We start from the raw sequence: 11,850 nt of genomic DNA, 5'->3' as shown, positions 1-11,850 counted from the left end.
CAAAATAACTGTCATATTTGCTCAAACTGTCACTATATCCTTACAGTGGTACATGACAGATAATCTGTAAAAAAAAATAAAATTCACGTTTGTCTGCCTCCTCCTGGTGCTCCTAATGGCATGAATGGAAAACAACCAATCAGAGCCGAGGAGTCTCAGCAGTGTTAACTGCTCACGAACTCTGATCAAACCGTCAAACTGCGCTGAAAAAAACTAGGCAGCCCTGATCAAATACGAATCAAGATTTTTTTGTGTCTGATTGCAGTGCTTGGTTTTGCTCCACTGTTTTCAACATGGCAGCCGGGTCACAAATGTTGTCATTTTAAAGCTAAACAATACACTAAAATGTGTTTCTGGAAACATTTGAGGCAAGAATTAGGCAATGCAGTAACATAATCTTGATTTATTTTTGATCAGGGTTTTATCGCAGTTGACGTGCAGCCATTGACACTGCATTAACGGCTCCTCTTCTCTGATTGGTTGTTTTCCTATGGATGTGGTGGAAACTTGCAGATGCCATCATGACCACTAGGGGGAGGCAAACCATTACGACAAATCAGTCTCATGTACTATTGTTAGGCTATAGTGATAGTTTCAGCAAAAATGACAAGTTATTTTTTTAAAGTTATCTACTGCAGCTTCAACACATACACACATACCTACTGTCCAGAGAATGATGTTGCACAGGAGTGGGATTCCACTGTGGGATCTGAATGTGAGGTGGTTGTGCGGGAGGGACGATCTGCTGGCTGCCTCCCAAACCAATCACTGTACTACGGTCTATGGAGAAGCTGCTACAGTGGGGCTGAGAGTATTCAGAATTCATGTTATAGTGCTGTACAACACAGAATTGCAATAGCATAATAGATACTTTGATTTAATTTACAAATTATAAATAACTTGTAAATCAAAGGGGACAGTTATACAAACCCCACTTCCAATGAAGTTGGGACGTTGTGTAAAACGTAAATAAAATCAGAATACAATGATTTGCAAATCCTTTTCGATCCATATTCAATTGAATATACTACAAGACAAGATATTGTTCAAACTGATAAACTTTTTTTTTGCAAATATTCAATCATTTTGAATTTGATGCCTGCAACAAATTCGCTTTGCATGGTAGTTTTAACTTGCACTTGTAGATGTAGCGGCGAACTATGTTAAGTAACCGACAATGGTTATCCGGTTCCTGAGCCCACGTTGTAATATCCTTTACATAATGATATCGTTTTTTAATGCAGTGCCGCCTGAGGGATTGAGGGCCACAGGCATTCAATGTTGGTTTTCGGGCTTGACACTTATGTGCAGAGATTTCTCCAGATTCTCTGAATCTTTGATGATATTATGGACTGTAGATGATGAAATCCCTAAATTCCTTGCAATTGTACGTTGAGAAACATTATTAAACTGTTGGACTATTTGCTCACGTCGTTGCTTGTGAACCACTGAGCTTTTTGGGGATGCTTCTTTTATACTCAATCATGACCAATTAACCTGTTCACCTGTGGAATGTTCCAAACAGGTGTTTTTTTTAGCATTCCTCAACTTTCCCAGTCTGTTGCCCCTGTCCCAGCTTTTTTGGAACATGTTGCAGGCATCAAATTCAAAATGAGTGAATAAATAATAAAAAACAATTAAGTGTATCAGTTTGAACATTAAATATATTGTCTTTCTAGTGTATTCAACTGAATATAGGTTGAAAAGGATTTGCAAATCATTGTAATCTGTTTTTATTTACGTTTTACACAACGTCCCAACTTCATTGGAATTATGGTTTGTACATGTTCAATATTTTTGAGTAGTAAGTGTACACTGAATGCTTGGCAACTTGAGCAACTGTTTAAATGATCTGTTGTTACAACACAGCGTAAAGTACGATTATAAACCTCCCAAGGAGTCATATCACATTCTACTGTTCAGCTGGTCAACAGACTGAAAAGCTGAATCAACTGAAATAAATAACACTGGCGTACCTGAAATGAAATAGGCATTTCGTATCTATCAGCAACAATCAAGTTACTGTGTAAAGTAGGGAACAATCAGGACATGTGGGTCTATGCTGGGGATGACATGAATGTCGTTGCCATGGTAATCAACGTCCAAATCAGTATTCGAATGCTTCGTTAAGGGTGGGGGTGCATGTGTGTAGGCTTAGGTGCGGAACCCTTAAATTATAGACAGACGGAAAAAGCAACGTAACTGGAAGTTTTACCATGTAAGGGTTAGCAACTCGGCTGCAACTATCAGCACGCAAGATGTCGAAAAAGTCAAGCATCTAGCACTCGCAAATTGTGTAATATACTGACAAAATGTGATATTGCGATATCAATTATGAATATTTCAATATCGATATTAATTTCGATATTTTTGAACATATGTAAAATTACAAAGGTTAGGGGAAAACGCATCAAAATAGATTCTTAACAAATTGAACAAGTTTTCTTACAACACAAGGTTTATTTCAACTGACCGTCATATTGGACTGGTCCAACATGAATAAATAAATAACGACCATGTCTACAGAACAGGACATGTTTTAGTGGTTGTACAGTATAAAATAAATAAAGAGAACAGAACAACTTTTCTTTCACTTCTCTGATTCGTTCCGTTTTGTTGCCTCTATCAATTTCTTCACTTACATTATCACTCTGTTGAAATATGCACACACGTGGTACGCTCCATAGGGCTTGTCACGTAGTGAACCCGTGCGCTGACGTGCACTAACATGTGCAAGTGGCACGGTAACTGGCCAATGAAACAGAACCAGACTCTAAATTAAACATTAAGCCACACAACCAACGGACGGGACGCAGCACTCCACAATATAAACAAAATAGTGCATACTTATTGCGACACTTTTGATATTGAGTCGATATATCTTGCACTGGGACAAGGAAAAAGAAAACGGGAGACCAACTCCTTATCCCTGCTGCTTTGAAGCAGCCTTTAGACGCAATACAATTACTGAAGCAATTGGCATTTACATTGGCATATAATTGTAACATTCCTTCAAATGAAAGTTAAGTGTGGAGGAGGTGCACATCAGCTACGCCGTAGCTAGCCATATCCCCTTAACGCATAAATCCAGCTTATGGATGTGCTTGTTAGAGAATGGTAGTAGTAGTACAATGTGTAGCATGTTGCTGAGACCAGGGAAGAGAAAAAACAAAATGGACCAGCTTAAAGAAAGACAGCAAACAGGTTTTCTTATAACTGATATATTTAGTACCACCACTGTTGAATTCCCTTAGACAACTTATAGCAACATGAAGACATTATCATAGGTTAATACACAGTACATTAAATTAATGACAATGATGTGCAAAAGGGAAACCCTTTGATCAACATTGTATACCCTGATAAGATCTACTTTAGTTTGTAGATAATGGTTTTAAAAACGATTTACTGTAGCAAGTCTTAATTGTGCCTTTTTAGCCAACAAAATGTATTGATAGATCAATGATATTTCATTGACAAGCAAACCTAATACAGAAACTTTCAAAGCACTGTTAAAAAAAATGAACAATGAATCCAATATGAATCTTATAGTTAACAGGACCCAGTCACATTTAAAATAGCGGATTTTTTTTAAACATCAAGTTCAACTTAGGTTTTTTGTGTGGCCAGGCCTTAGCATGGCTAAATATAACAGAAACGGCAGAAATGACACAAGTACCCCAAGCTAAAAAAAATCAAACATGGCTGCTCCGTGCATCAACACGTGAGAAAGCTGTAGTAACATAGTTATAAGCACTTCTGTCTTATTTGTGTCTCACTAAATCAGTCGTACACACAGTGCTGTTCATCTTCTATCTGTGGACATGTTACGCTGTTTGTATGCGCACAAAAAACAGCATAATGTTATAAGCTGGCATTGCTAACAATGGCTAATCTGGCTAGAGCTAATGAAAACAATGAAAATCCAACTTGTGTGTGACGGCATTCCCAGCTTTGGCTTCCAAGTTCCGAGGTAAATAAAACGCAATAATAGAAGCTGGGATTGCCACACATACAATGCTCCACTATATCTTTACATAACAACAAGTTGTTAACTGCTATATTAATGTTCTAAATGTCAAGTACAGAACCTTTCATGTTTTCCCCACAAAGGCAAACAACCACAAATGCCACAAATCAAATGGATTTCTCCATGTCTTAAACAAAGTTAGTTTTGAATGATGCTTTGAAAGCCATGAGGATCCTTTCTCATCTCTGCTTTTCTGACTTCCACAAGCCATTTTGGTCTTCATTGTCAGTTCCGGACCTTCCACATGTAGCTTGAAAGGAGAACAACATAAAACAGAAGACTCAGCTAGTCATCCACCTTTTCCTCTCTGCATTTGCTATTGAGATGGGGTTTTTTGTCCTTGGAAAGGTCGGTGTCCCTCTCTTTTGCTGCAATAACATCAGTGTTAAACAAGGCAAGAACTGGCTAGTCACATAGTGACATATTGTCCAAGGCCCTCATTTATCAACACTGTACAAAAAGGAGAACTTGTAATACGTGCATGCAATCATTTCCAGGCAAAGTTTGAAAATGATCAATTTGTACTTAAGAATAAACATTGAAGTGGCCATATTATGCTCATTTTCAGGTTCATAATTGTAATTTGAGATTGTATCAGAATAGGTTTACATGGTTTAATTTTCAAATTTATTTTTGTTGTACTGCAGCTCCTCTTTTCACCCTGTGTCAGGTCTCTGTTTTAGCTACAGAGTGAGACCTCGCAACTTCTGTAGCATCTTTGTTGTCAGTCGCACATGCGCAGTAGCTAGGTAAGGATTACATGAGCTAGCTAGCTGTTTCTGCAACTTCGGCCTGTACAAGGCAGGATTTGCCGGGAGTCTTCTTCTAAATGAGGGAGCACTTCCAACTTTGTGTGGAATACCTGCAGAACAGGGACATGCAAGTAGTTCTATACAATTTATTTTGTAGATTAGGGTGAATTTGTGTGTGTTGTAGCAGTGTTTTGCCATTGAGAATGAGCTAGCATGCTAACGGTTAGCCCCCTAGGCCCTTTGTCTCAGCTAGTTACATAGAAAGCTGTGCAGATTTTGAACAGTTCACCCGGAGACTGAAGGCAGGACACATTCAGAAACCCGTATCTCACTCAAAACAGCATGGATGTTTTTTTTTCAAAGTTTGTATGCGTGTGGAAGCACCAGAGACACAAAATAACACCCCAAATCCCAGAAAAAGTGATTTTTTCATAATATGGGCACTTTAAGTGTGATTGATTATGCACAAAGCTGTGTGGTCAAAAAAAAAAAAACCAAAAAAAACATCAAAGGTAAACCATTTGACACATGCTTTTGTCCAAAGTGGCATACAAATAAGGTACATTTGAAATTATAGTAAATCAGTAGTGTACTTTCTTCGGTGGATCTGCAAGCTTTCTTCCTCTTTTTACAGCTACTGTATAAATGAATGCTGGAGAAACCTTTCACGCAGGTCCAATGGCTCTGCCAATCCTTGATTCCTTAATATTTTTACTGCAAAATATGGGAAGCAATGCAAAAGGACATTGCCTATTAAAAATGATTGAACACAAATAAGATAATTAAAAATATGCATCACAATATCATTTCTACTACATACAGTAAATCACACAATATAGAAGCATAAACTTAATTTTACAATAGTCTTAGCAAAAAACATTATAATCACCTTTATTTAAAATTAGAAAAGTCTTAGGTTGCATACATGTTTAAAAATATGTAATAGGTGGCATAGAAAAAGCAACAACCTACTCTATTTTTCTTTAAAAAGGAAATAAAAAAATTGTTCTATTGACTTACCCATTTTGATGTAAAGCAGGGACATTATACTGCCAGGTCCACTGTAGCCAATGGATGTGACTGCTGCAAATTTGACCGCACTGTTTGTCGTCAGGCAACTGAAATGACTTCTGCAGTATGGCTGTCAGGAAAATTGGAAAAGTGTGTAGACAATAGCCAGGATGCTTAGATAGAGTTGCATGCATAAGAAATAGCTATGTGGACCAAAATTCAGTTGTGGCTGCAAACAGCACTATTTGTAGTCACATGCCTTGTAAGTATTTTGTTACTTATATCTTGCCACTTTCAGCTACTCAGAGTTTTCCATATGCACCGGCTGTCTACCAGATATTAAAACATTTTCCAGCAGACTACTTTCTGATATTTTTTTATAGTGAGTTGCTTCTCGTCCTATTGATGTAAGGTGCCTTGCATGGAGCCTACATCATGAAAACTGTTACTCACTGCTTGTGTGTACTGTATGTGCTTATCAGTCACACAAGGAGTAACGTCAAGCAGGACAGGTGCACAAGTAACGTAACAAGTAACGTTCCGGCAAATCTGCGCGTTGGGCAGGCAAGACGCTCCGCTTTTGCGATGCTCCCGATGTGGTATGACGTGTGGCGGAGGACACAACAAAACTGCAGCACAGACGCACCCAGTGGAAAATCCGGGTAAGGGACATTAGCTAGCTACAATAACAGCTGTGTAGATATATTGAATAGATAATGATAACGTTACCTAAGCACCAACCTGGAGAATTGTGATCTGCTCTTACTGAATCAGTTGCATTGACCGAAAAATACATTTTGTCAAACAGATCTATCTGAAGAATGGGGAGTGCTAGCTGAGAGATAGCTAGTGCGATCCATGACAGTGGCATAGCGCAGTACCTGTAACGTAGCTGTCAAGCCTCTCAACTGCTGAGAGTGCCACTGTGTATGGGATGTGCAAGCTGACTGACAACTGGATCACTTGGCTAACTAAAGAGGCTCGGCAGTTACATGGCGGGTGTCGCTCGCCTACCACAAGCTACAGTCAAGTGAGCCATTGTTTGCAAAAACCTGGTCAAGCCAGCCGCTTCTTGGATTTTGATGCTGGTCTATTTGTGGTGTTACTGTACAGGGGCTTGGAGCGGCCAAAAGGACAAAGAAAGAACCATATTTCAGCTAAGGCTGTGACGGTAGAGTTTTTTTCTTACCGCAGTGTAATATTTCAATATGCACTCCTTTAAGAAGTAAAAAGTTTTGGATCAATTTTTACTTCTTCAAACCATATGTTACATTAAGAGTCAATGTAAATTTACATATTGCAATAATATAATCCTACAATGAATCATTGTGAAAACAAAACTTTCTAGGTGTTGTTACTTTGGCCAGGTCGTCATCATCAAAAAAGCAAATTAGTACATTCATGATTTTGTCCATGTTGATATTAGCAGCTTCATGTACATTTATTAAAAACGTTGCATTGTATAGCTCTTCATATAGCTAGACGTATAAACTCTGGGACAAGGCCGTAACTAACTGCCATGCTAATTCCAAACAGACAGCCTTGTCAAGGCAGTTTGGGCTTCAGATAGCTTTTACACAGTGGCCATCGTTAATGACAAATCGTGTTCCGCTATGAACGTGCACACACGTATTGTTGTATCACAAACATGGTCAGTCAGTGAAGGCGCAGTCGCAGCGGTAGTGGTCGTTGCTGGTAACGTACTCGTATGACCGAAGCTTTGTGACTAGCATCTAATGACTAGCAAGCGCTTTCTTACCGCTGATGCCGTACAGTATCTTCCTTGAACATGCGCTGCAGAAGCACCCGGCTCCCTCAATTTGAGGCACCAAGTGCTAAAACGGCTTCCCGTCTCCACCCTTTCCCTCTTGTCCTCTATCCATGCCCAGCGCCATTTGTTTTTACCTCCTTTCTCAACTAAAGCTGTATCTACATGCTCCCAAGTTTGATAAACTTCGCCTCCATTTTTTTTAGCCGCATTACCACGGAGACCACACCGCACTCTTGCATTTCGGCAAAGAACCGCCCTACTTTGCATCTGATTGGCTAGAACTCGTTTCATTGGTAGGTGGAAGTTCGATGATTGGTTAAATCCAGCGCATCAAAAACAGATCCCATTTGGACTTTTTAAATTTATTTTTCTAAAATAGTCATACGCCAGAAATCTGGCACCAGGCCCGGCGTTAGTTAGAGCTGCGTTCCTCTCATATGATTGGTAGGTGAAATCAATTGACTCGAAAATAAACCGCATGCAAGTTACCAATTTATTTTTTTTTTTTTTTCACGGCCGTACGCCGGAGATCCGGCACGGTGCCGGAATACTAAGCCTAATACTAAGCCCTGTGCACAACAGTGTTAACATTTCGGCTCAATGTGAGAGTCTTTACTGTGTATTGCTTTCATTTACAGTTGCGCTGCTTTCTCTCCTCTCCGTTGATCAATTCCAAAGACAGTTCAGAAAGCTCTATTGTCAATAAAATAGTGAGCAGAGATCAGAAAGGGCCACTTGGCAGTCCGCTAACTTGTTGCTCTCTGTACCAATTTAAGCCGCTGTTTTAGGCTACAAAACGTGAATGCAGGCTGAAAATTAACCGTGTGGTTTTGTCAGGATTAAGCTATAAACTAGGAAGGAAACTCCGCTAGCTGCTAGACTAATGTTCAATGGTAAACACTGCAACGTTAACATTAATGTGTCAGCTGAGAACAGAGAAATGTCTTTGCCTTCCCTACCGTGTATTATATTAAACATTACCTGTAGAAATAATTGATAATAATCTGAATTTATAAAGAAATCCCCCATTTAGCCTTTTAACTTCTGTAACTTTAGACTTTCCATCCTCTTTTGCAAAGCTGAAGTGACAAGCAATTAAGTTTTTTTCTGCATAATCTCTTGAATATAGGATAGAAGACAGTCGATGAGGATAACTACACAATGTTATTGCTTTCATCATATTTCATATCACACAACATCTGTTCTTCTGCAACTTACGCAAGCAAAAAGTAAAAAAAAAAATTTTAAATGCAGTGATGCGGTTATTGTCATAGCCCTAATTTCAGCAATAACTTCTCACATTGGATATTCCAATTAAAAGCTGATACTATATTTACCTAGCTAGACATTGTATGCACTATTGGAAAACCTTGGCTAATCTTATTATACAAGGTTGAGTTTAGGGATGCCCCGATCAGCTTTTTTGACACCCGATCCCAATCTTTTAAATACTGAATATTTGCTGATACCGAGTCCCGATCCAATACTTGTAGTTGCTCAGATATAATAGAGCTGCACACCGTTTTTTTGTTTACAAAAATAACTAAGTAAAGAAAGTAACTAAAATATGTCTTAAGGTTAATACATTTAACTTACTGCAGCAAATCTCTCTCAACACCAAAACAGTTCTATTTAGAATCCTAGCTAAACCCCAACCAAAAAACCAAAAGTTCCCTGCTGGAAAACGAAAACTAAACTTAGTTACGCCTCTTGCGCTTAATAGTCAATCTTTGATTAGTCTCGCTTTGCCAGACCATCTTCCATGCGCTGCGGAGGAGGTTCTGGCTAGTCCACATAACATTCCGGAATGGGAGAAAAACGTGCTCTGGTTTATTGGCATTTCTTTAAACCAATCATAATTGGCAGCGCTAAGCTCCGCTCAGAGCCCTTTCAAAATAGCCTCGGGAAAGAACTTGTTTTGGTGGAACGCGTACGTTCAAAGTTGTTTTAGTTGTGCGAGAGAAAACTCAGATTGGACAGATAGTCTAGCTAGCTGTCTCAATTTACCATGCAGAGATCTGAGGAGCAGTCAACCATAGTCCTCATAAATCCACCGGAGTTTAAAATTCCAACACAAAGAAAGTGGAAAAAGACGGACATCGGCCAAAAGACATGCATCCGGCGGAATTTCCTGCGCCACCAGAGCAATTCCGGAAGTGGAACGTTGAGGATATAGAGTCTGTATCCTCGACGTTCCACTTCCATTTACCCTGCATAGATCTGAGGAGCAGCTAGCTTGACTATCGAATCTGAGTTTTCTCTTGCAAGACAAAAACAACTTTTTTATGTTCCACCAGAACAATTTCCATCTTGCAGTGACACCGTTGCTGCATCAGGCACTTAGCGCCGCCCAATACGATTGAGTGGTTTAAAGCAGAGATCTTCAACAGGGGGTCCTCAGAGTAGCTGCAGGGGGGCCGCCAAATTAAAAAGTAAACTATAAAATATGTCTGAAAATATACATACACATGAATCTGACATATTATTAGTAAAGATAATTTTGTATGTGGCCTATAGATAAGGTAGCCATCCACAGATACAGTTAAGCTTAAGGATTTACTGTGCCACATTTTAACATTAAAACAGGATGTATAAAAATATGAATATACCAACATGTTTTATTTTAAAAGCTTATATTAGTATTGTATGCACCATAAAAATATATGTGTAAAGGCTTTAGGCCGCCCTACACGTTATTGTAGGTCCAGTTTAATAGGCAACTCAATTTTGTACTATATATGTAGTAGGGGGTCCCTGCTCCGTCTCTCTTTCAGTGAAGGGGTCCTTGGCCTAAAAACCGTTTAAGACCCCTGGTTTAAAGAAATGTCAATAAACCAAAGCGTTTTTCTCCTATCCAGGAATGTTGTGTGGAAGGGCCAGACCTTCTTCGCTGTGGAAATATGATTGGCAATACAAACTGAAAATAAATACAGGAAACTGCTATCAACAGTTGTTGAAACGCATCGAGCAATAAATCACAACACGTCGTCTTTGTAGCGTCCATGTTGTTTCCACATTACGACGCTCCTGAACACACAAATTCGAAAGAACGACTTCCCAGCTCGGGATATGGGAACATCCGAGGAGCACGCGAATGCACCATACCTCTCCTGGCTAGCATAACGCTCTGTTAGCAACCCCTTGTCTGAATCATGTAACGCTAGCTATTTAGCTAACTTAGCCAGCTGAGCTGACGTTATTAGCCTGTTGGGTACGTACGCTGATGAAATCCCCTCTTGGTGGCCTGTTGTGGAAAAAATGGCTATCCGGTGGTGCAGGTGGCAAGTGTCCAGGGGGAGGACCACTACAGGGCCCTCGGAGTCTGAAAGGAGGGCCATGGGGTAGTGGATGTCCGAATGGCGGCGGTCCGTGTGCTGTTTTACCTGGGGGGTACATGTTCAAGAGGGAACGCTAACTCCCGTATCACAGAGTGAAAGGGAAAACGTGCTATATTTTTCACACGGCTGCCTATCAGGGTCATGGGTGTATAAGGAATAGGAATAGAAAATATATAAGAGAACAGTTAGGTCCACGGCAGCGCCAAAGAAACGCCTGTGGCTGCCACCGGAAATATAGTAACACAGGAAGATAACATCCGGAGTCATTCATTCAGAATAAATGTCTACGTTTGGTCAGTAGTTTAAAGCATGATTACATTAATTCATATTCTGGAGCTAATTATTTGTATAGAATGTCCGACATAAAATATTACTTTAAATATCCTTAGACAAGAATATTCGTACAAGCAAAAGCCCACTCATTCAAAATAAAAGCTCCACGTTTTCTCCTGCATTTATTCAACTAGTGCAGTGCCCGTTGAAAATGTGCCTGTATGGAACGGGCCGATTGCTTGGCCTGTGGTATTGCTGCTTGTAGAATTCTTCAAAACCAAATTGTACCCCAAAATTATACTTACAGAAGGACCCCAAACCACTTAATATGCAACTCCCCTGTATAGCCTACTACTGACTTACAGTGTAGGCTACGTCTACATCAGAGGCAGACATTAGCCGCTTTCCGACCAAGTAGGCTAGTTACAGGAACGTAGTGCACTTCTAAACAGATCTACTAACTCTCCCCCAAAACCGTTTTTTCAAATTGCATTCGCAATGGCGAAGTGGTAGGAGGGGTAAGGGAGTGATGCAAGCACGGCAACGGTCTTTAAAATCAGAAAACAAATACACCAAAAAAGTATGAACTAAATACTAAATCTAATGTATATAGCATATTTGTCATAATTTAAACAAGTCTCCCGAAGAGAAGCATCTCTCCCCCGCCTCTGCCTG

General features: G+C 39.7%; 1 protein-coding gene and 1 long non-coding RNA gene across 3 annotated transcripts in view; both read right to left on the bottom strand.

Annotated features, from left to right (window-relative positions):
- Nucleotides 1-11,072, bottom strand: part of si:ch211-195b21.5 — a 19,430-nt gene extending 8,358 nt beyond the window's left edge. For both annotated transcript variants that reach the window (XM_031296912.2, XM_031296913.2), the window contains exons 1-2: nucleotides 10,784-11,072; nucleotides 660-805 (exon numbers count right to left, since the gene is read on the bottom strand). In XM_031296912.2, the coding sequence (XP_031152772.1) occupies nucleotides 660-805; nucleotides 10,784-10,960 (323 nt within the window). In that variant the 5' untranslated portion in view covers nucleotides 10,961-11,072. The remainder of the gene's footprint in view (nucleotides 1-659; nucleotides 806-10,783) is intronic.
- Nucleotides 7,533-9,364, bottom strand: LOC116047887. The gene is made up of 2 exons (XR_004104503.2): nucleotides 9,150-9,364; nucleotides 7,533-8,763 (listed from the first exon to the last, which is right to left on the bottom strand). It is a non-coding gene; the product is annotated as an uncharacterized LOC116047887 (long non-coding RNA).
- Nucleotides 11,073-11,850: the final 778 nt, after the last annotated feature.

This window comes from Sander lucioperca, chromosome 15, assembly GCF_008315115.2.
Source record: "Sander lucioperca isolate FBNREF2018 chromosome 15, SLUC_FBN_1.2, whole genome shotgun sequence".
Classification (NCBI taxonomy): Eukaryota; Metazoa; Chordata; class Actinopteri; order Perciformes; family Percidae; genus Sander; species Sander lucioperca.
The sequence above is the reverse complement of the archived record's forward strand: the minus strand, read 5'-3'. Positions and strand labels throughout refer to the sequence as shown.